Source organism: Etheostoma cragini, chromosome 16 (genome assembly GCF_013103735.1).
Source record: "Etheostoma cragini isolate CJK2018 chromosome 16, CSU_Ecrag_1.0, whole genome shotgun sequence".
Classification (NCBI taxonomy): Eukaryota; Metazoa; Chordata; class Actinopteri; order Perciformes; family Percidae; genus Etheostoma; species Etheostoma cragini.
Genome location: NC_048422.1, coordinates 22417944 through 22442672, shown reverse-complemented (window position 1 = coordinate 22442672; position 24729 = coordinate 22417944). Strand labels below are relative to the sequence as shown.

Sequence of the window (24729 nt, the reverse complement as noted above, 5' to 3'; positions counted from 1 at the left end):
ACTAAGGTCTATATAAAAGAGACTTCAGATACAGTATTAGGGACCACTAAGGTCTATATAAAAGAGACATCAGATACAATATTAGGGGACCACTAAGGTCTATGTAAAAGAGACTTCAGATACAGTATTAGGGGACCACTAAGGTCTATGTAGAGCATCATGTCATAAGACCTTTAAGGAAATTAGAAATTGTAGTTTGAGTGTTCTCTGTAGGTCATTCCAAGGAGAAGGTGCTGCAAACATGAAAGCCTTTTTGAACAACTCTGTCCGGGCTTGAGGTACAAATTAATTACAAAAATGTTATTATTAATTAATTAAGGAATTATCGTTATCAATGTAAAATGTGCAATTAATCGTGATTAGATGTTTAGGTGGTATGGTGCAGCCTTATTCTTACCTGTATGTTGAACCCAGGGGTGAGATCTTCTCATCATTTACAGCTACAAAGTATCTATCAGAACAAAGGAGGGAATATAATATTAAAGATGAACAGAACTTGTAGTATACTGTAGTGTCACCTGTCATCTGCGTCTTTCTCTAGTTGTTTTGGTCTTATTGTCTCATTTTGTGTCTCTTTGTTGTCATATGGCTATTTTTCTGTAGTATTCTGCGTCTTTTTGTAATTATTTGCATTTTCTTGAGGTCCTTGCGTCTCTTTGTAGTCGTTTTGCATCTTTTTTTTGGTCATTTTCTGTCTTTTGAAAATCCTTGGTGTCTCTTTGTAGTCGTCGTTCGTCTTCTTGTAGTCGATTTCTGTTTATTAGTGCAGTTGTTTAGTGTCTCTTGGTAGTTGCTTTGTCTTTTTGTAGTTGTGTGTGTCTCTTTGTAGACAATTTGCACTTCTTTATAGTTGTTTTTAAACCTGTTTTGTTAATTACTGACATTTTTGCAGGGGAACAAGAACTCCAAGGTGCTTTCCCGCCACACCACTGCACAGATATTATATTTAGGCCTAACCCCCCAACACACTGCCCAAACTATTGCAGTAAACCGTCAAAGAAAGCTTGACTCGTGTGTCGTCTGTTGGCTAACTTACACCAGCCACAGCCCAGCTGCAGTGAGCCCAGCGTAGACGGGAGGGAGGAGAGCCCACGGACTGCTGCGCCACATCGCGTCTCCGCCGACACCAGTCAGTCTGGAAGATACCGTTCTGTTAAAAACCTTTTCTTGTGATAGGGGACAGGCCACAGAGAGATACAGGAAGTGAGCAAGCAAGAAAACACTTAACGTAAAAGGGTAGGAAACTGGTTATTCTTGGTGGTTTGTCAGCATACTGTAAATGAAGTGTCGTGAACTGTCGATAAAACTGCCTTACCTGTCCGCCCTGAAGGTGTCTCTCCCCGCTCCGGGGTTACCTGTCCGCGCTGAAGGTGACTATTCCCGCTCCGGGGTTACCTGTCCGCGCTGACGGTGTCTCTCCCCGCTCCGGGGTTCGGGTTTATGTTCGTAGTCTGTAAATAACGTTACACAAACTTCTATTCTTCATTATCTTGCAGATATAGTCGATAATACATGTCGCCACAGTTCTTTCATTGCTGATAAACGTGTAGTGTTGTCGTTGTGTTTCATACAGCAGATATGAGTAGATGTAATACTGGCAAGACAGGTTTTCCGGTTTGGGTTTCTGTCCTTCAAAATAAAAGCGTTAAATACTAAATAAATCAAACACTGTAAGCAGAGGTGGATTTTTTTATTACTGAAGTATAAGTAGCAGTATTACAGTGTAAAATTACTCTGTTACAAGACCAGTTCCTGCATTCAAAATCTTCCTTTAGAAGTACAAAAGTGCAATTAACTAAACTTAAGAGTTCCAAAACTATAAGTACAAATTAAGCAGATATAAGTATTATGTGTGTGTGTGTGTGTGTGTGATGCATTAATATGTACATCGCATTGATGTTGCTGCTGCTGCTTTTCCATATGCATATTTTCACACATTATATGCACATTATTTATATTAATGCCTATAGTTGTTATATTGTTTCTTCTGCAATATTGAGGAGCCAAACCCAAATAATTTTACTCTTAAACCTGTGTAATTGAGGTGTAACAGTAAAGAAACGTTGTGAAATGAATAACTTACAATTCATTTTTTGATTCATATTTTTCTTAATAATCAGAATCTGCAAAGTAACTACAAACAAATATAGTGAAAAATAATAGTAAAATGTGCAACATTTTCTTCTGAAATGTGGAGTATAAGTACAAACGGTCATAAAGTAAGTAAGTAAAGTAAAAGTAGCAAGGAATTTGTACATAAGTTACCGTTTAGTCCCGCGGCTTTGATACACGACAGCACGACAATGTGCAGAGGAGGTTAGACACCTGTCAAACTGAGCAGCAGTTAAAATTAGATGAACTATTAGATTAATTAGGGATGAACTACAACAAGATCTTAAAAGTCATAGATGTTTTTAAACGGTGATAATGTAGATGTTGACTGTAGTGATGTCCTCTCCATTTCAATGTATATTTTAAGAGACGCACGACAAACTAGGAGATGAAAGTTCTCAAGAGTGTCTTGTTTTGTCTTTTTTCAACACTTTTGACCCTTTTTTTTCTCAATGTTTGTCCCTTTTTTGACATTTTCAACACTACGTAACACTAACGTATTAACTTTAGTTTTAAAGTTATTTTTGGGAATTTATGGTCAATATAAAACATTTATAGAAAATTATACCTAATGTTCGAGTTGGAGAAGCAGAAATGAGGAATTATTTAGATTAAAATTAAAGGAATGGATGTTGATGATAATCACAGACTGGAATATGTCAACTTTTACTCAATACTATTTCAAAACCACTTCAATTTGTTTTTTAAATGCTACGAAATTGAATAAGACACCCCCAAATTACCCATCAAAATCACCCCAAAGAGTGTGGAATCAATCATGTTATTTTGGGTAATTAAAGAGAAAATTGATACAGGATAACAGGTCAATTTGACTCGAGGACAACATGAGGGTTAAAGAGGTTTACGTCTCCACACAGGTGTCCAGTGTTGAAGCCCGACCTGTGACGCTTTCCAGCATGTCTCCCCTCTCTCTCTCTCTCTCTCTCTCTCTCTCTCCCCCCTTTATCACCTAGCTGTCAAAGAAAAGAACAATTGTAGTGGAAATGTCAGTGTTCCTGTTTTTACATCCCATTCTGTAAAAACAAAGCCTTTCATCCATTTTAATGTTAAATTTGTATCACAAATTGATCTGCGTAAAAAGTACCTTGAACCAATCCTTTATTTTGTTTCTCATCTAGCTACGGTCATATCACCTTAGTGAGTGCTGTGATTGTCAGAAAAAGCATATTTTTTGTGTGTGTTTTATTGAACCTTTGGACCATAGTAGAACTGTATCCTGCTTCGTTGTTCTCCGAGCGCTCGCCATGCCTTTCAGAATCTATACGCAGAGGTCAAGCCTGCAGCTACAGCAGCGGACAGTCCTACTAACACTTCTCTCCTGACTTAAATAGAAAAACTAAAACTATTAGATGGATTTCTATCACATTTTCTACATGCATGTATGTTCCCCTTCAGAATCAACTGTAATAACTGGTGACATTTCCTCTGGTGTCATCAGGTCAAAATATCAAATGGTCCATTATTTAGTTGTATGACTATGTGTGATTAATTACAGCTGCAAATATTAATGGATTAGTTGTCAACTATTAAACTGTCTTGATAATCGGTTTGAGTATTTTTCTAAAATAAAAAAGAAGATTTCTCTGATTCCAGCTGTGGAAATGTGAACATTTTATAATTTCTTCTCTCTTCTGTTTCAGTAAACCGAATATCTTTGAGCTGTGGACATTTGAGGACGTTGTCTTGGGCTGATCCACAATTTTCACCATTTTATAGACCAAACAACTAATCGATTAATTGAGAAAATAATCAACAATGAAAATAATCATTAGCTGCATCCCTGCACTAATGACATTCCCATCAGCCTCAGCTGCACTTTGTGTTTAGTGCTGACTAGCATATGTTAGCATGCTAACACGTTAAAACTAAGATGGCGAACATGAGAAACAAAAACAGAGCTGCTGTTGTGGCTCTAAACAGCCTTGAAAGAGTCTGAATATTGAAATTGGAGTACTTTAAGAAAAGAAAATAATAAATAAAAGCCTCAGCATTTCAACTCCAGAACTTTGTGGCAGCTTCATGTGTAGAAACATTTACAGATAATGCAGTTGTTTTATTGTGCATCCAGTTAATTTGGTAATCTTCTGCTTTGGCGAAACATTTTCTGGAACATTTGCTAGAAGCTACCAAGGCAGAATCTATCCAAAATATGCTTTAAAATCAGTAAAAAAAACATTAAATCTGGGAGACTAAGCTTAGCTGTAGGCCGTGTCTTATGTACGTAACATTTAATTCAAAAGGAAGCAACTAAAATCAAAATGACGCAACATCATATTGTAAATAAATACTATTTATTGAAAATATCGCATGTGGTCAATCTTAAACAAAGACTTGTTTTCCTTTATTGACATCGTAAACAGAGGCTGACCACTCAGACTCCAGCCCTCATTATCGTTAATGAAAATAACGTTTCAGTCTCCTTCTGAGGTCGGATCAATTAGCCGATAATTATCTCTGATGCCATTAAACACAAATGTTAGCGTTTGTTTAAGCATGCATACGTTAAAATCCCATAAAAGCACAGTCTCTCTCTCTTTTTTTTCTTTTTTTTAAAAGTCCATTGCACACTGCTGAGCCTCATGATTACACTGACAAAAAAAAAGAATAAAAAATGAAATAAAACATTAACGTTCCGACCAATGGGATTTCAATGCATTGCCATATCCCACACACTGACATAACTTGGTCCAATGTGTTCTACGTAGTGACACCAATGGTGAAAGTAAGCCAGAGAAAGCAGAAAGAGGGGAGTAGAGTACTAACAAAAGTCATATTAGGTACATTAAAAAGCAGACGTTTTGCCTTAAATGTGTTTTAATGGGACTACTGGTTTTGAAGGTCCCATGGCATGAAAATGTCACTTTGAGTTTTTTTTTAACATTAATATGAGTTTCCCCAGCTCTGCCTATAAAATGGCGATAGGTGGAAACCGAGCCCTGCGTATCCTGCTCTGCCTTGGAGAAGATGAAAGCTCAGATGGACCGAGCTGGACTCTTTCTCCTTATGAGTACATTCCTTGCCCCCCTTCCTTCCTCCTCAAAAGCTACAGACTCAGAAATGGCACATCCTAAGGAAAGCTCATTGCGGGACTTGCTCTAGTGGCTGTAATTCTGCACCATGGCTGAATTTCTGACTAAGGCTTATGTACAAGCATCCAAAAAGCACCATGTCATGGGACCTTTAAAGCATTAGCATGATACAAGCCTTCTGTGATTGCGCATGCATCCCCACATCCACACAGTTGCTAGTAGCCAAGGAGGACCTGATGACTCTTTAGAAGAAGTCATTCTCTTCACTCGAGCTTCTACGCAGGGAAAGTCAGATAGTGTTCATTAGCTTTGCAGCAACTCATTTGGCGATGGCTCGAATGTACCGGACGTTCATTAATATCAAAAAGTTAAGCACTGTTATTTTAGTGCACAAATATCAAAAGACTACAAAGATGAACTAGCTAATAATCCGTAAATTGTCTGTGCAATCGTGCAGTTGTGAGCCAAAAGATTTAACTTTAACCATACTACATTTATTTTGATCACCTTAACACAAATAGAAAGAAATGCCCTTAAAATTCCTGAATTTCCCATTGCTTTTCCTACTTTTGCCAGTTTATAAATTCCTTATTCATGTCCTTAGTCAATGTGCTAAAGCTTTGCCTTCCTTAAATTTTGCTTGCCATTTTAGATTTGCTTCAACACAATTACTGCTAATTTATTGCCACTTTGAATTAAACTAATATTTTGTGTTAGTTGTTAGCATGTTGGCAGATTTAGGCTACATCCACACAACTGTTTCCATTTTTAAGCAGAGTTTTTTCAGACAAAAAGGATCTCCGTCCGAGAGTTTTAGCTGCAGTAGCAGAACTAATCACCGTCTATATTATCTTTTCTTTAAAGATGGTTTTTGGGGCTTTTCCCTTTAATAAAGTGACAGTGGATGAACATGGAACGAATGCTCTTGCATGGTGAGCTAGAGGCCGCCCCATCTCTGTCCATATTAACATCATGAGTCCATTAGTTACGTAGTCTTACGCAAGGCGTAAACAAAGCAAAAAACAATCATTTTTAAATCAAAGTGTAAATGTAGCCTAAAGTGGGGTTTAAATAAAACTAGTCTCCAGCCGGTTATCCTTTGTGTGCGTTTGTTTTCACAGGGTTCAGACGTTACTTTCACCACTGAGTGCGACTGATAGCATGGCTTGTGTTGCGTCAGAAATCATGAATGGCACAAAGAATTTAACAGGATTTTCATACATCTCGGACTTCTTCGTCACTTGCACGACGAGTCAAAATGGAGCTCCCTGTGAAACGAGCTTGACCACTGACCACTACTCTGCTTCGTCCACGGGTCAAAGACTCAGAGCATTCTCGGCCCCATCACACGCCGAGTTTGTTGGCTTGCGTCAGCACCACCTTGAGCACGGGCATGAACGCCGACGTCTCGCTGAAGTTGCTGTTACTGACTATGTGGGTGTGGATGCTGAGGCCCTCTGTGTAGGACCGCGCCTCGACACTCCTGGCCATGTTATGAAGTCCTCCAACAATGGCGGGAGAGAGCTGGAGAAAAGAAAGCGTTGGTTAAAAATCAGAGCTTAGATATCCTTTGCAAATCTTCTCAACTACAGTTACTGAAGTTCATGATACTGCATTTGGAGGTGAATACCAGTTCCATTTAGTTCTGTTTTGGTCTGTTTGAAGTCAAATATCTAAATGCTCCACTTTCTTCCCCAGCCAGTAACTTTATCCGTCTGCTGTACAGCTGGTTTATCAGAGCTTTTCTTTCAGAAAACAGCTGTCTGGTGCTGGAAATGGCTTGAAAAGAGTGGTGGAAGTTACTAAAACACACAAGACAGACATGAAAGGGGGAGAAAGATGAGGGGATGACACGCAGCAAAGGGCAGCTTTTAAACCCGGGGCATGTCCTCCCTCCTCTCTCTCCCCTTCAAGCTGTCCTTTGTAATAAAAGGTTTAAAAATGCCCAAAAGATAATCTTAAAATAAAAAGAAGAAAGAAGTCAAAGTTCTCTAATAGACACTGGTATGGCAAACAGACCTGTGATTGATTTAGTTTTAGTTAATGTCTGCAAAACTTTCAAACTCTAAATACCACTTTGAATTTGAATTTCGTTCAAATCTAAGAAAAATCTAAATGTGAGAAAATTGGTGAAAGTTCTCTCCAATCACTCTGTGCCACTCAGGAACAGATGTGTGTTTGTGGTTTTTGCATGAACCCATAAATGCAAATCAATTTCTATTTTAAAATCTAGACTTAAGAAAATCATTTTTCAACAAAATTATTTATTATTGTACTCCGTCATTGTGTAAAAAGCCGAGCCGAGCTGGATACTCACTGTCTGCTCTCTAAGTTTGTCGTAGAGTGCTTCCAGACGTTTGTTGGCATCATCAAGCTTTCTCTTGGTTTGCTGTGAAAAGATAAAACGATTACATTCATCAAGTCCAGATAAATTAATAAGTAGGGATATTTTAAACTGCCATCCCCCGTCAGACGGACTCACAGGGTCGGTAGCTACAGCCAAGCACTTCTGGATGAGTCCCTCAAATGTGGTCTTCAGAACCAGGTGCTCATCGGGGATGGGCTTCTTCATGATCTTCTCAGCAGGGATGGACTGCAGAGTCTAAAAAGGGTAAAACAGAGTAAGATTAGAAGAAGCCTCGTGTGAATAAGTCAAAGCGACATTTCCCCGTTATGGTTGAAAAACTCCCAGGTTTCTTTGTAGTCTGGACGGCACAAACGAAAAACTTTGGAAACAACGACAAAGGTCAGTCAGACTTATCGGTTCTGTAGGTAGGTTTCACCATTGTTCTTCTTTCACCAAAATTATTTTCTACTTGTACATCCATGATTTTCAACCGCAGAGTAACGTCTAGCAATCTGCTTCCTGTTTAAACCGGCATGCCCAGTGTATGTCAGCGGTCAATGTCAGATGTGTTAATATGGATGAGATTAGTTCTGCTAATGCAGCTTAAACTCCTCCCTAGACAGATATTGTTTTTGTCTCAAAATGCTTAAAATGGAAAACGTAGTAGAGTAGCTGTAGCCTAAAGGTCAATTTACGCCCCTGGGTTAAATTGACGCAAGCGGCCGTGGGTACGCACATATCTTTTGGGAGATATGGACTTCTACGCTGGACCATACGCCGTAGAATGACGTGCACCTTGCAAAAAAATGTAACTACACTTTGTTGTGAAGCAGACCGCAACAGCTGTGATTGGTCTGTTTCGTTGTTGCTTGGTAGTGTTGCAGTCCCCCCCCCCCCCCAAACTCATTTCCTGGTTCATCTTCTCCATAAACATAAAATCAAGGAGAAGGTGAACTTCTCCTGCTGCAGATTTCTAACCGTGGTCAGAAAGAACAGGGCAGACACTTTGTTCCTCTCACTATGCCTCTAGAGTCGCTACTTGCTCAGACGCTGCTCACCATCACTCTCTGATTTGCTCTACCACACACATGTCGGCCCTAGTATTCTCTTAACGAGACACACTAGAACGGTACAAGTATAAACCCCGGGCCACTGACGCAGGCTATAAGCTCTGCGCCTTAAGAATGTGTTGTTGAGTCAAAGAGACATTTTCAAGGTGTAATCTTCTTGTTCTGTGACAGAGGCGAACTGTGTACCTGTATAACATCTCCGGTGGGCGCTCCTGGTGCCCCCTCCATGCTGGTCTTGGGCATTGTGGGGTTCATGGTTGGCGGGGAGAGCTGCTGCTGCATGCCTGAGTAGGGGACCTGGGCTCCATGTGGGCCCATGGCCTGAGGGGGCCCAGAGAGCCCTTGCTGGGCCTGGGGGTCAGCGCCCAGCGGAGCCATGATGGGAGCAGGAGGGGCGTAGTTCATTGGAGCCGGCTGAATGATGGCAAACACATTTTTTATGTTTTATTTATCTGTCCATACACTTTATATACTGACAGAATGCAGAGCTTCAGTCAGCAGACGTACCTTCTTCTTTGATGGTCTGTTCAGTGCTGGAGGATCATTCCAGCCATTCTGAGGCCCTGCAGAAAGAAAAACCCAACTCCTAATCATTCACACTCTCTCAAACTACCAGTCTATTTTATGTATGGAAATGTGTCCGAGTTAGAAGATTGGGTACCCTTGGGTTATCTTCCCAAAAACAAACACTTTTGTGGACGTTTTTTATTCAATGTTTTTAACTTTTTCTTACGTGTTTTGTCCCATTTTTCAACACTTTTAAAGCCTTTTTTCAACGTTTGTCACTTTTTGACGTTTAACACTAACTTCTTAACTATAGTTTTCCAGTTATTTTTGAAATGTATGATTAATAAACCTCATTTATATCCTATTATGTTTGATTTAGAAAAGCAGGAATTAGGAATTATTTAGACTTAAATTAAAGGAATGGATGTTGATGGATAATAACAGACTGGAATATGTCAACTTTTACTCAATACTATTTCAAAAGACACTTGGATTTTTTTTCAAAATGCTACGAAATTAATCTAATTCTGTCTTAACAAGTTAAAGTTTAGTTGTTTGTTTAAATGAGGGAGTAAATTAGTATATGGCTTTAGAAGAGACAGGCGAAGTGAATTTGTGAGGATGATCAGAAAGATCGAGGCCTGTTCTCTCCTTTAAGAGACGGAGACCAGCTGTGTACCTGAGACTCCACTCGGTGGAGGAAGAGACACAGGAGATCCCGGCCCGCCATGCTGGAAAGACGCTCCGGAGGAGGGAGGAGCAGAAAAGGAGGAGGCGGCGGTGGGAAAGAAAGGAGGATGAGAGGAAGAAGAGGAGGGCAGGCATTGGTGGATGGGAGGTTGCCCGGGATAGACCGGAGATGCTGGTTGTGTGTACTGAGAAAGAAAACCGGGGGGCTCTGCAGGAGGAGCATCAGCGGAGGAGTACTGAGGAGGATAATAGGTAGACGCCCCCCCAGCTCCAGGTGGATACTGGCTGACCTGGGGGTAGGCTGCGATTCACACAGAATACAACACATGCTGTAAGTAATAAAATAGCACTGTTGCATGTTATGCTAACTGTATCGTGCAACAAGACAGACTGAGTATTAATACAACTGTTACACTACAGTGCAAGCTGAGGTACTTTATGTTTAGCTTGTGGGTTACAAAAAACTCAACAGGCAAAGAGATGAACACACCGAAAAGTCATTCATTCTCTTGTGTTAGTTACTACCTCGGAGTACAACAGAGTCAAACATTTCCAAAAGAAAATGCTTGTTAGTGTTTTAATGAAGACAGAAGAAAAGGTTGTGTTGTCCGTATGCCACCTCTTGATGCAGCTCTGTCTCCATTAAATAACATTTATACACTACTAAATAGGGCTACTCAATTTTGAAAAATAATAATAATCATAATGATTTTGGACAATGTGGAAATTTATATATTTATATGTATAAATATTTCACATGATTACTCATTAACCTTTGGAAAGACATTGCAATTATTGAATTTTAAAAAAACAGAACAAGTTAAATCAACAATGAAACATTTTCTTCATTCCTTTTCCTGTTTGAAATTTTTTATTTATATATATATATATATATATATATATATATATATATATATATATATATATATATATAAAAGCTGCAATGTATATTGCAATATGGATTTTAGGCCATATTGCCCATCCCTACCTGTATTTTAAGAGAAAAGGTTGCCTGATGACATATAACCTCAAACGTTAATCTGAAACTTTTCTTTCCATATCCAAGAACGGGTAGAATATATAAACCACTTACGCTGGTACTGTTGGGAGTACATGTACCCAGGAGTGGAGGAGGGTGGAGGTGGAGCAGCTGTGCAGGACGGTTGCATCCCATACACGGGGCCTGGAGGCTCCACCTGCAGAAACACAAATCAGAAACCATTTTTCTAAACAAGAGATAAAGAACTCTCCAACTTAACTTTCTCTGGGCGCTGCAACAGACGCTGAAGCCAGCAGGGTTGTCCGATTTAGATGACTTACTGTATGTTTCCCTAAATGTTGATCAAATATGTATCTGACACACTAAAAGTAACAGCTGCATTAGGACAATTATTTGAAACACATTCTTTTCTTTGCAACTTGATCCAAATACCGAAGGTCCTGATTCAATAACTATTATATACGTTTATAAGTATTGATATATTATAAATGAAAGATGAACTTGTGATGCTACTGTTTAACTAGAGCAGACGTCTCACTCTGGTGAAACTACAAAAACACACAGGCCACTCTCAGTTGTAAAGTGGTGTCACAGTTAACTTCAGCTCGCCATGAAGATATTATTGTCAGTAGATACAGATATTAGCGGCAACTGATACGATCTGCTTCAGGCGATGTTTGTCAGTCAGAAATTGCTACAAACGAGAAGCTAATTCGTGAATTTTCTGTAAGCGGATATTCAGTGGTGAAAGTTTTAATAGTTTTTATAGTTATAAAATATTTAGCAAAATCCATGTATTGTCTGCAGTTCAGTAGCGTTATGTTTGCCAACAAGGAACAACATTCCATGAGTGGTGTAAGAGTGTGACGAGGGATGTCTGAAAAGTCAAATCCCAATAACTGAGTGCACCAAGAGAAACAAATGAAAGAATACGTGGAGCATGCATCACAGTGGAGTAAAAGAAAAACAGCCAGGGTATCAACAGGAAGTGGGGGAAAATGGGGAAAAGGCATTACCAGAGAGACCACGGCAGCCAAATCAAATTTGCGATCGTGATTCGATCAATGAACACTCATTTGCGATCATAAAGTCAACAACATCTGTAAACATGTGTGTGGGGGTTGGGTGGGCGGTCAGGGTACCTGCTGCTCTGAGGCTCTGCCTACTTGAAGAGGAGGAGGAGGGACATTGGGGAGGGCTGTGGGAGTTTGGTTACTCCAGGAGGTGACAGTGGAGGCAGCCCTCACCTGAAGCACACAGAGACACAGGGCACATACCAATGATGGCCACAGCATGGTGCGGGGGGGGGGGGGGGGGGGGGGGGGGGGGGGGACTCAGAATACCACCGCAACGCACACACCAGAGCCAGGCTTCAAATTACAAAAACACAACTCTTCTCACTCTCCCCCCTCCCCTCATTAGCCCATTATTGATTAATAATTCACAGTTAAATTGAGGAATTAGCATGTAATTTAAAACCCTGGTTAGAATGGTAATCCCGTTAATGAAATGATTATGACACAGTCATTAAAATCTCCTCTGCCGCCGGGGTTATTTGCAATTTTAGTCAGCAACAGTCGGCTCAAGATGGGAATGCATCCGTTGCTCTTTGCTTATAGAAAGTTAGGAGACGAGAAAGGTTCTTACGAGATTGGTTAGAGTCTGAGCAACATTAATATGTCGACCCCCCATCTCTGGTATGTGACTTGTAGATGTTAGTGTTTAGAGGAAGAACAGGAAAAAGACCGGGTGAACATTGTTACGTGATAAAATAACTCAGTAAAACATACAGGCTGGTAATACTGTGGCTGTGCAGGGGCCGAGGCGGCCGGCTTCGGCATGGGCACCGGAGCTGCTGCAGTGGGCTGAGGCACCATGGCGGGCTGGATCGGAGTGAACGTATGCTGGGGCCGGGCTGAGGCGTGCTGCGTCTGAGTCGGGGCAGGTGGCTGAGGCTGAGCTCTTTGGATTGGTACCGGAGCTGCAGAAGCGGGCGCCGCTTGCTGCCCCAGAGCCCGACTGAGTCGGTCACGGAGCTGCTGTACGGAAACCTGTAAGGTAAAAAGATGAAAGGATGAACTTAAAATGTTAGTACTTTTTTACACTTCAGGAATAAATAACTAGGAATTCAGGAAGAACTCCACAGAAGCCTAGTAACCTATTGCCCCGTATATTAAGACAACCCCCAACAATAGAACGTAAAACACTTTGGGCGCTATCCTGCACCCGCGCGGCACGGCGCAAAGCCCAACACAAGTGTCTTTGATAGTTTAAGACTGTCCAGCGACCACGTTGTTTAAATAGGAACTGCACCCATGAGCGTACTAGTCTTACAGGGAGGTGTGTTCAGGTGCATTCAGGGTGTGTTGCTATCTTGAGACAGAAACCAGGTCTAAAGTCAATTACGCAGCATTTTACTGTTATTTTAACAGCTCATTAGTAAAACAGACACACACAACTTTTAAAGAGAATGACACTCTGGTATTGCATGTTATGCCTAAAACACACCTATGATTAATTTAGACACTAAGAACAGGTTCAGATGCGGTACCTGGTTGGTGTTGTCAGGCAGGTAGGTGATGGCGGTGGACAGGCTGCCCTGGGAGGCCAGCAGGTTGGCATATTGGCTCATCTTCTCGGCCAGCAGGATGCCAATAGCAGTGGGCCCAGAGCGCTGGGTTTGCTCCACTGCACGCCGCAGCACCACCACCTTCTCCACCAGGTCCTGAGGGATGGAAACACAGATCACATTAGCAGATGGAAAGCTCCAAGCTGCATTTACAGCCTTTATTTTGGTCCGTTGGGAGCAACAGAACAAGCTGAAAACACAAAATCTGGCCACTTCTTTTTCGTTCTCTTCTTACGTTTCCACCAGAGCGGAACCAAAAGGTAAACACAACACTGAGATATTATCACGTTAAAGTTTTATGGGTTCTATTTCTAACTACACAAAGAATTTAGCCTCAATACTTACTGAGTATCCCTCAGCTGTACTAATGTGTTTAGTCTCTTTCTGCTAATTGTACATCTGCCCGGCCTACAACTTTACTGTTTAGGTTTCCTCTAAGTGCTCTCAATAACACTCCCTTCAGTTGCAGCAGGAAGCTAGGCCTTAAAGCCCACTCTACACGACCTGCTCAGCACTTAACAGCAGACAGAAACAGTTAGAGACAAGCCGCTGAATGCAGTGCAGCATTTAGCAGCTAAAGTGGCAGATATTTTCCGCAGGAGTTGGTACCAGACCAAAAGCTAAAAGGGAGCGAATATTGGACATTCATTAGATTGACAGAGATTTTGTCCCTAAGTGTTCTAAGAAATCAGTTTTGCAGGTTCACAATTCCCCGTCCAGCGCACACGTCCTTTAAATAGCAAATGCACCAGCGGACATCTGTGCACTCATGGGCATGCTGGTCTTACAGGGCGGTGTGTTCAGGTGCATTCTTGGCGTATTGCTATCTTGAGCGTGTGCACACTATGCTTGACTATGAATTAATAAAGACACTAAGTATAACCTTTTGGAACCATGCATATGTCGCACAGACACTTTTTTCCGCCGTTCAAGAATGGATTCGTACGCGCCCTAAAATGCACCTGCGCCAGGCGCTTCACTTCACCTACGCTTAGATCGCTGCCATCGGGCCAAGAGACCCACCTGGAGAGAGAGTGGACAGTGGCCATCTTGTGCTCTGGTCCAGCAAGACACAAGTTTCTCCACGTTTCCAGCACAGATGTAACACAGACAGGCCTGGGCTCGGAGTTGGGCGTCCTCTGCTGCCTCAAGTCTGCCCCCGAGAAGGTCTAACAAGCAAGACGAGTTCAGTTAGACAGCACACATTCACAGCTGAGAGACAACAAGGTTTAATAAAAGGAGTGACTCAACGAAAAACATGTCAGCAACACTGTGTAGTCTAGTAAGGTCTGTCAAACAACAATACGTATGTATCTTAAACTAACCACAGAGGGCAGAGAACTCCTCGGGCTGAGCGTAGGTCATAACCGCGGCCAGCGCCTCCTTCCAGTTCTGCAGGTCACATGTCTTCAGGATGTCATGCCAGTCTTTCATCACCACTGCACTGATCAGCTGCAGGAGCAAAACACAAGTACATGACATATCATGACGCTCACTTTATAAAAGAAATCTCCTTGTTGTTGCCTTGTAACACTAACTGACAATAAGAACTTTGACCGATCAATAATATCGCTTAAAGAGTTAAAAAGTATATTAAATAAAAAATATCAAGTACCTTTGTTATCTTGCTGTGCGTTTTTGTAAAATACTTCTTCTGGGTTTTCTGTAGGAGCTCGACCCCCCCGGCGATGGCCAGGATGATGCTGTCTGCCATCCGGTTGTCATGGAGACAGAGCTCCACAGCTCCCTCAAAGTCTCCGGTCAGCAGGGCCTGCGTTATCAGCCCGTCTACATCTTGCAGGAAAACAAACAGTCAAACACTACAAACACAGATTATTTTTCCACTGTCTCTCTCTGGTTGAAGGTTACCTTGACTGATGCTGAGACTGACTCCATCTGGAGGGGCTGGGGCTGGAGTTTGACATGGAGCTTGAGCTGGGGAGGGAGCTGGAGCTGAGGTCTCAGGAGGACTCCGCTCCTCCTCCACTGGTGCTGCCATCTCCTAAAACACCAGAGAAACATACTTTTTTTTTTTACCAGGAATATTTCCCCTACAATCTCTTTTACAAGGGAGTCCTGGACAAAAAAAGCAGCACAAAGAGTTTCACATAAAAGAACAAACAGGCTTAACACAAAATGGCAAATTACATCACGCTGATCAGTGTTCAGGACATGAACATTGAGTGGTCAAGAAGCCCTTAATCCTGTTTTTATATATCTTCCATGCTAATAAAATAATTTAGGTTAAAGTGAAGCTGTAACTCCCACCAATCGATAATTAAAATCCCCTATGTGTGTTTACTACGGTGTGCAGAGCCTAGAACAGATACAATTTGGGCTAGAAGATCTGTGAAATTGTGTAGTGATGAAAGTCTACCTCTTCCTCTTCCTCCTCATCCTCCAAGGGGATCTCCTCTTCCACTGCTTCCTCCTCTGGAAGAACCTGGTCCACATTTTCTTCCGGATCGCTGGTAGGAGCGTCCTCTGGATCTGCTGCTGGCTCTTTAGGCTCGAGAATGGAGTCTATTTCCATCGTGGCCATAGCAGGCTGAAGGTTTGTCGCTGCAATCATGTCGAACGCTGCCTCAGGATTGTCCACAGGCGGCACCACTGCTGCAGCGATCATGTCGAACGCTGCCTCGGGTGTGTCAGTAGGCGGCATGAGGCTGATGTCGGGTAAAGGCTGCAGGCAGACTGGAGCAGGAACCTCCACCTGAATATTGAGAATTCAGGGAATGAAATATAATGTTTAACTGCAAAGTAAAGAAGAAATGGCAGGCTGAAATTCAACACATATCACTCACATGGGGACCTATAGCGTTTTTCCCATTACACTGTACCTGCTTGACTCGCCTCAAAATACAAACAAACCGCTGGGTAAACTATTTAAACATGGCGGGTTAGTTTAGGACACTGTGATTGTAAAATGAAAAGTCTGTGCAAAGCTTCCTCTGAGTAGTTTCAAAAAGGGAAGTGGTATTTGTAGCACTGAGAACAAGCTTCCTCTTTATCAATACCTGCAACACTTTGTTATTACCAAATGTAAGAGAGAGAGAGACTACAACCAAGAACTGTGGCACCAATTACTGCCAATACTGGTCCAAAGAATGAGCAGCAATTTACTAAAAAAAAAAAACTACATTATGCACTATTATATTTCATCAACATGAGCTACACGAAATGGAGATAATTGGTAAAAGTAAAATATTTGAGAAATGCCCTTTTTTTTTGCTGAGCGTTAGAAGAGAAGTTTGATACTATTCTCTGTTTTTGTGTTAAATATGAAGCTACAGCCAGGAGACTTTTTGCTAAACATAGCAAGACTAGAAGAAGGGAAAATGGCTAGCCTAGTTTTGTTTAAAGGCAAAAATATCTGCTTATCAGATATCCATCCATTATATCTTGTTTAAATTCACAGAAGACGCAACTACGTTTGGGCCTGAGTCAACTTCCTTAAATCTCTGCTGGAGTCTTGTCACAACCCAAGGAAGTCACTGCACAGACACTAAAACACTACTACTAAGACGTGTTTTACGGAAAATTATCACTTCAGTTTTTGTATGGATCAAAAAAATAAAAAATAATGTGTGAGGTGCGGCCGGCCAAGCTGGCTGAGTGGTATCTCTCTTCTATAGAACATTTCCCAAAATGTCAAACTATTCCTTTAAAATGCATCGTAAGAGTAACTGCCATCGAGAAAATTACCTGCGGAGGGACAGCAGGCTTTTCTTCTAGTGCTGCGGATATCTGACAACAAAAATGACACATGTATCACAAGATGTACTGAAAGACATGTAATACGAGTATTAAGCAGAAAACATATTGAGCAAAATATATAGTGGTGTACAGCAGCCTAGAAAATACACCCCACCTTTAAGGCTAGCTCCTCTTTGTTGTACCCCAGAAGTTCCAGGTACTTGCTTCGGATATCACTTTCAAAATTGGCCTGAAAACATAAAATAGTCACCTAACAACTTAACGGATGACAGCATTATTTACTGAAAACTACAGTATATATATTTCCAAGATTTTTTCATACCTTGAGGAAAGACCAAAGAGTTTTTTCAAACTCATTTCCAGCTGCATCGATCTTTCCCTGGCAGAAACCCACAAAGCTGCCTGCACTCAGAGTGGCCTGCAGCTGATCGGAGCGCTTCAGAAAGGCTGTTTCTGTGATGACCTGGCTGACGTGCACGACATGTGAAGCGGGCTGCTGAGGCTGCTGTGGGTTCGGCTTTGGGTTCTCCAAAGACACCAGCTTCCCACCAAACTAGGATGGAACAAGAACCAAAGGAGTGTTTCAGATGGTAAAACAACAAACTCCTCTCATCTCATTAAAAGTATAGAAAACGGGACTCACAGCAAACGAGGCTCCTACAGGTCTGCGGATCCACTTGGGTGGCTTCTTCAGGGGGTTGACTGTAGCTGGCGGGGCAGGAGTCTGGGGCAGCTGCAGCGGGGGCAAAGTTTGTCCTGTCCCAAAAGGATCCATGTTCCCAAACGAGTTGCTAATCTGTAACAGAAACCCAGAGTCGCGTTAAGACACAAAGGCTCGATGCCTGAAATCTAATTTACAGCCAAGTTCATGATGTGGAGCTCTAAAAAAGGGAATTCTGACAAAGGTTGAATAGCTCAATACAAGAAGAAGTGTTAATTGAACTGGTGGTTTGCTCGCCAAATGCCTAACAGCATCAAGCGATCACATAGTATTTCAAAAAGTCATTGATAACAACAGCAGCAGTTGCAAAATAAAAGACGACAATGACATTTCCAGTCGAGACTTCCTCATTGATCTTCTGTCTGACTGAGGTTTGAGCGAGTTAGAATCTGTGGTCCGACCTTTGCTCTGAAATATCAGTAGCCTAACTGTGCGTCACTGAATAGCAGTTTATTTTTCCAACAACGTTTGCAGAAATCTTATAATTTATGCTCTTCATTGAAATTACAATTTACACTCTATTGTTACACAGGCCTGAAGTACACACACATGCTCTGGTCCTGTTCCATGCACACATGGAGAGACGTCAGAGTGAGTGGGTTGGTGGGCTGCGACTGCTGAACAGGCGCCCTGAGCAGTTAATGGGGGTCCGGTGCCTTGCTCAAGAGCACCTTGGCAGTGCCCAGGAGGTGAACTGGCATTTCTCCAGCCACCAGTCCACACTCCGTACTTTGGTCCGTAAGGGGACTTGACCTAATTATATATCTTTTAGCCTGTCATCTCTTCAAAGTACTGTGATATTCCATAAATTAAACATCAAGATCACCTCTTATCTATACAACTGTTTGCAGCAGACAAACAGGTTTTCTTTGGTGTCCGGAGCTGTAATCTCACCTGGTCAGCGTGTCTCTGGCTCTGCGCCTGGTTGGTGCCTCCCATAATGGAGTAGATGTTAATGTGTCCGTCGAAGCTTGCAGCCGACAGCACCGCGGGGTTCCTGGGACACCACTGGATGTCAAAGCACCACTGATTGCTGGTGGGCAACTCATACAGCACCTGAGGAATCAAGATGTTTTGCTTACATCGGGGACAGTGGAGGTTTGTTTCATCTACTTCGGCTGTGTTGATAAAACATTTATACTACATTTTTACCTCTGCTGTGTTTGGATTCCAGCACAGAATCCTGTTGTCCTTCCCGCAGCTCAGGAGCAGCTCCGGATCAGCCAAGCTCCAGGCAATGGCCAGGACGCCCCTGTTCATAAAGAACAGTACAGTTGGGTCTTAAAAAGCCACCGGATGTTTAAGGGACAGGGCTGGCAATAGGTTGTGTCTGACTTATGGTCATCAAATCCCATGGAAAAGACCAAAACCAACAATGTGTTAGTCCGTCTCTGAACACTTTCTGACTTTCCCAGTCTTTCTGTGACTCTCATCTCCAAGTCCACTGGTTGTACTTGTAATTTTTTAATCATTTGTTGACAATGAAAAAAATATGAAATATCAGCAACAATAACAAAAATCAAGTAAAGCTTTATGCCACTTAGGCGCCAAATTAAACCGGCATGTTTACCGTGTGTGGTTCTCTAGAATCTTGAAAGGAGAAGTAGCAAAACGTAAGTCCCACATCTGGATGACTGGCATCCGATCGTCCTCCGACGACAAGACCAGCTGAGTGGCCACCTCTGGGTTCCAAGCCAGACCGGAGCAATGCATCTAAATAAACAGAGACATGCACACAAAAGATGACATGTTTAGTGAGAAGATTCAACAATTTGTGTCCAAGACAACATCCGAGCGAGAAGGAACAACGTACTCTGTTGCTGTGGTCGCTGACTTTAATGATGAGGTCATTCTTGCGGAGGTCCCACACTGAGGCTCGGCCACTCGGACAGGCAGAGGCCAGGATGTGTTGGACCTGTCTGTTCCACGACACACAGCTGACGTCTTCAACAGGCTTTAAGACAAAAACACATTCATTAGAGTTCTCCAAACTGTTACAAACATGATTTGGGTGCATACAACTATACAGTTTATATAAAAGAAAAACTGCTCAATGTTTGAACATATATTATCATTTATTCTGAAGACATCTGACAAATGACATGTAAGAAGTTAAAAGATTCACACCAAAGACTTCCAATTTTAACACTGGAAAGGATACATTAAGTACATTAAAATGAATCATTGATATTTACAAACATGTAGTTAAGGGAGCAGAGAAACTACCTGAGTTTTAGGGCCTGGTGTCATTGGAGAGCCAAAGTTGTTCATGTCCCAGATGTAGATTTCAGACTCGTTCCCACCTGATGCAACCAGGTTTGTCTGCAGCAGCGAGGAAAAAATAAAAGATGAGTTACTGCATATGTTTTAAACTGAATGCATGCTGATACTATTAAGCCCACTGACACTAGACTTAAAGGCAGGGTTGGTACCGTTAAAAAGCTAACAAGATTTTAAAGTAGCATCTCCCTTGGGGCTCCGCCTCACACACACACAGACGTGCGCGTGTTCTCCACTTTTTCAACTTAAATCTTTCTTCTGTTTGCCTTTTTACCAGGGCGGACGGCTGCAAGTAACTGGCAACTTTTCCCTCCATTCTCCAGCAGACTTGCAGTGACAACGAGCACTGAACTCAAGCTCGTTATGCGAGAAGAGTAGAGTAGGCCCAGCGAGGAAAGGAGGCATTTTATTGGTTCTTTCCAAGAAGACCGCGAGGCAGCGATTGGTGTTACCGGATTACAGCAGCCCATAACTTATTTATTGGGGTGTAAAGACCATTTAAAACAAAATATTTAAAAAATGGATCATACCTGGAAGGGGTTGACGTCGAGAGCTCTCACTGGCCCTGTGTGCTTGTCACTCTCAGCAATGATCACGTCGGTCTCTCCAGCCATGATTTTTGCAGAGTCGTACAGGATGACGTTGCCGTTCTCGCCGCCTGCAATGAGGACCCCAGAGGGGTGACTTTGGTCGTCCATTCCATAGGGAGCCCACACCAGTTTGTGGTATCTGCAGGGAGAAAGAAGGACAAAGCGTGTGTGATGAACAGCTGCAATGAAAAAGGAAAGAGTGAACAACGTGAATGTAGCCTGCAGCTTTTAGTACCTGTGAGAGGAGGAGAGGCTGCCACACGACTTCATGTCCAGAGATGGCTCAGTCAAGTCCAGCTCGAAAAATTCCAAGGAGGCATTGGTGCTGAAGGAGGCATCCAGCTGCTGGGCTGATGTTCCTAAAGAAAGAAAGCACGTTGTTGTGGCACATACTACATAAGGCTTGTAGCTTGTAAAATCGATCTTTGTCTGAATTATCTGAGATTGATTAATAAAATCAATAAAATGACTTTTCACCAAGGAAAAGTACTTTAAACTAACTTTATGGGGGTCAATTATTTATGTAAAACTAACTTTAACCTCGCTCATAATAAAAATAATTTGAGGGTTGCTTATGTCTTGTACAATTTACAACATAAATTCTCTAAGGATATATTTGTTATCAAAGCAAAATTGCTGTTGTAACTGAGTTTCCCTGACCTAATCGAATTGGGACCTTGATCTAGAAAATCTTTTGCGATTTAGTCAGTGATACACTATTCTGCAAAATATGTGTAATAATAATGTTTAAAAGGGCCGTTATATTTGTGAGAAACCCTCAATCTCCACTGTAGCAATTAACAACAATCTAACTAATGTAAGTGTATTATATGAATAGGGGGGACATAACAGGAAACTGGCTGAAATGGAGACAAAAGGAAAACCTAACTGAAAGGAGAGTCCAAGACATTTTGACAAGGGCAGACAATGAAGTTGGATGGAAAGTGATCGCGGAATAAATCAATGGCACTTTTATCCATGCCGTGCTAAAAGATGCCCCCCAAAAAAGATAAGAAATAAGAAAAAGTGGTAACATCAAACAAATAGACTAAAACTACTGTATTCTGAATTATTATTTTTAATATCATTATTATCACTATGATCATTAAAGGATTTCATTTTTAATCTAAACCCAAAATGTCACTTAGTCCTGGACTCCTGCATCTTTCCAGCAAAGATCACAAGGCACATGTCAAATAAACTAAGCCATTTATACTGCATGGTACGGCATCATGTTTTGATATTGCCATATTCCAGATCATTCTCCGTGACTGATTAGTTTAAGTGGCTTGCCAACGAACCAGATACAGCAGCAGGCGTGTGCGGCTGCTCGCTGCGTGGCCATACCTGTTGCTAGGTAGATGGGGTGGTGCTGTGCAGGGCTCCAGCTCTGGATGGCTGTGCGGTTGATCTCTTTAAGTTTCATCCTGGGGGGGGAAAACATGCACTTTAAAAAGGAGCATGCTGTAATTATAACTAGGCATGGGATAAAATAATAGTGAAACATTAAAAGTGGTCTTTGTTAGAGTGATCTTATATCAATCAATTACAATCTCAGAATTTCTCTTAACATATGGATTTCCTTTTTTTAAATCCCCTAACCTTAATGATATTGAATCAGAAATGTATGAGAATTAAGACCTTAGCTTATGCAGAAATAATACCAAAGATAACACGAGATACAATGTTCTTTTATAATATGCATATCTGTATAAAAATTGGTTCACATTTTTCAAGTCTGTCTTAAAATCCACCCTCTCATCCCCATGTGGACATTGACAGAGTTATTGGTCCCTGTAATTGTTCCTTCTCTACATAGCGGCTGTCCTAATGAGATTCCTTTGTACACTACTTCATACTGTATGAATTTAATGTCTTTGCGTTTCCTAAACAGTGTTTCATTAGTGAGCCACGATGGCAGGATAGCAACAGAGAGACATTTGGGAAAAATAACCACTTAATTTGCCCACAACACAGAACAAGACTTGAATTTTATCCTCCACTTAAAACATAATGGCAGTGGGCAAAAGATCTTTTCACAGAAAGAACTACAGCATCTTATAACACTGACAAAGTACATGTCCATGTATATGTGCATGTACGCTCAGGTGCCAATATACTGTATTAGGTGCACGTAGCTAAAACTAATGCAGTAGAATACAACAGTCCTGGAGTAAATCCTCCTTTATAAGGCTTATTTTGAGTATTAATTGGTTTAAATATGTGTTTTATGCTCGTTTTGGTAGATGCAGATTGTGGTGCTGTTGAATACAGAAGAGCATCATACAGGGAGGTGTTTGTTACTCTACACTCATTGATACAAATGTGGACAAAATAACAGAAACACATCCTCAAAAATCCTTGTACAGTTAAACAAACACCTATCTAAACAGTTGAAAACAAAAACATTATAACCTTCACTAAGTAGGGTTTTATATCAGGGCTGTTAGGTTTTAGCTAGCTGTACCTTTATATAATAAACCGAAAACTGAGGCTACAAACAAATAGGAGGCAGACTAGTCAGTGTCTTTGGTAATGATGTTACCTGCACGTGACAGTAATGTGGTTTTATTATTATTCCCCCTGCTATATAGTGCCTTCAGCAGCGGAACAGTAATAAACAGAGTAGGTAAAGTGAAGCCGACACAGGCCTACTTTGACGGACACTAATGACCACTTGGGCTGTGCATGGTGGAGCTGTTTCGCTGCAAAGACATTACAAGTGCATTATCTATCTATCTCAATAAACCGAGGGAAGCGGTCGGGGTACATTAAAGGTTGACAATAGGAAAACTAGAAGTACAGTATGAAGCTATAGCAGCAAGCTAACAGCCAAACAAACGCCCCACACCAATGGCAATAAGGCGCCTCGGGGATGCAAGAAATGAATCAAAAGGCAATAAACTGTCCGGGCTGTAGTTTATTATCACTTTTCCGTGTTTCTCAAGGACAAGGACATGGACATGTCCTACAGCTGCAAGCGGATATTATCTAGCCAGCTAGATGTCTGCAAAATATAACAGTGAGAATACAGTTACACACACACACACACAGGTCTTATTACCTCACTAAAGCGGCTTACCTTTACCTTCGTTGCTATCTCTTACATTAAACCAAACATAAAATAGGTGACAAAATAGCCCTCCACCCGTACTTGTTCCAGGTTCCCCTTTCGGTTTTGCTCCGGGGTTAAAGGCTGTGGAAGCGAGAAGAGGCTACCGGGTCCCGGCTACGAACTCGAGACAGATTTCCACGTCCCCACTGACTCCATCAACGTGGCACTAAGCAACAGTCTCCTCCTGCCACGAAGAAGAACAACAGCTTCCGGGGGACGTCGTCTGCGCTTATCCTTGCTAGCATGCTATCTGTGTTAGCTGTACATCGTCTACAACATAGTTTATAATAACTACATTTCTAACGCTACAACTGCTAGCTGTAGCTATGTTCACGTTACATCTTATAATAAATGCAAATATGTAAAACTAACTAATCTACTTCTTATCGCGACTTTGCATTTCTTAAGTGGCTATGGCATGTCCCGCCCTACTCTGGCCCTGATTGGCTTATCTCACGCTCCATGCTTACACCTAACCAATCCAACAACGAGGGCAACGAATAGTAGCCAATCAGAGGCAGAGTAGGGCGGGTCATCGCTGTCGTGGAAAACTCATATTTGCTTTCCTCGATTCATTGATGTGTAAAGAGATGAAATTCTCAACTTGAACTCAAAAAGATATCTTTATGGCCTGGTTACGGCCAAAGATTACTTCCTCATCAACAACCTTATTCTTGGAAAATGTGTTTAATGCCAAAACACTTAAATGTTATGAAAAAAGTAATGCAGTGCATCTTTTTTTTTTTAATTTAAAGATTACAAAAAGCCCTAACATTATTTCTTCTAAGGTTTTTTGTTTTCCCCCTCTTATTTACCAGAGCAGCCGGAGAAAACCCAAACATAACCCCAATGTGGCCTTGAGAGCTAGAAGGTCAGAGGTCAGCAGAGGAGATGGTAGCTC

The 24729-nt window shown here is 41.6% G+C and overlaps 2 protein-coding genes across 5 annotated transcripts in view; both read right to left on the bottom strand.

The window, feature by feature from the left end:
* tmem150c (transmembrane protein 150C) overlaps positions 1-1599 on the bottom strand; it is a 4575-nt gene extending 2976 nt beyond the window's left edge. Inside the window, exons 1-3 of the mRNA XM_034897002.1 lie at positions 1316-1599; positions 1037-1135; positions 398-451 (exon numbers count right to left, since the gene is read on the bottom strand). Of these exons, the coding sequence (XP_034752893.1) occupies positions 398-451; positions 1037-1110 (128 nt within the window). The 5' untranslated portion in view covers positions 1111-1135; positions 1316-1599. The remainder of the gene's footprint in view (positions 1-397; positions 452-1036; positions 1136-1315) is intronic.
* Positions 1600-5613: 4014 nt separating this feature from the next.
* On the bottom strand, positions 5614-24091 carry sec31a (SEC31 homolog A, COPII coat complex component). 4 transcript variants are annotated; one of them, XM_034896060.1, is made up of 28 exons: positions 23796-24084; positions 22061-22140; positions 20949-21072; positions 20654-20852; positions 20070-20165; positions 19657-19797; positions 19414-19556; positions 18996-19095; positions 18738-18899; positions 17766-17918; positions 17445-17675; positions 17277-17351; positions 17111-17152; positions 15794-16118; positions 15275-15409; positions 15021-15199; positions 14731-14857; positions 14429-14574; positions 13328-13501; positions 12567-12827; positions 11919-12023; positions 10870-10972; positions 9766-10077; positions 9087-9142; positions 8766-8993; positions 7645-7764; positions 7480-7551; positions 5614-6686 (listed from the first exon to the last, which is right to left on the bottom strand). In XM_034896060.1, the coding sequence occupies exons 2-28, from the start codon at positions 22137-22139 to the stop codon at positions 6507-6509; spliced, it is 4068 nt and encodes a 1355-aa protein (XP_034751951.1). In that variant the 5' UTR covers position 22140; positions 23796-24084; the 3' UTR covers positions 5614-6506. The 4 variants fall into 4 exon arrangements, with proteins under 4 accessions (XP_034751951.1, XP_034751952.1, XP_034751953.1 ...); XM_034896061.1 differs by lacking the exon at positions 11919-12023 and having other exon boundaries at positions 23796-24088; XM_034896062.1 differs by lacking the exon at positions 9766-10077 and having other exon boundaries at positions 23796-24087.
* Between the last annotated feature and the right edge of the window lie 638 nt (positions 24092-24729).

What these genes read in the sequence shown, in the direction of transcription:
- sec31a (XM_034896060.1), bottom strand. Translation starts at nt 22,139, where the DNA reads ATGAAACTTAAAGAGATCAACCGCACAGCCATCCAGAGCTGGAGCCCT. An exon ending in AGCCTGCTGTCCCTCCGCAG is followed by an intron (nt 16,119 to 17,110) that starts GTAATTTTCTCG and finishes CTCAATATTCAG; the next exon opens with GTGGAGGTTCCTGCTCCAGT. An exon ending in TCCACCGAGTGGAGTCTCAG is followed by an intron (nt 9,143 to 9,765) that starts GTACACAGCTGG and finishes TTCTTTCTGCAG; the next exon opens with GGCCTCAGAATGGCTGGAAT.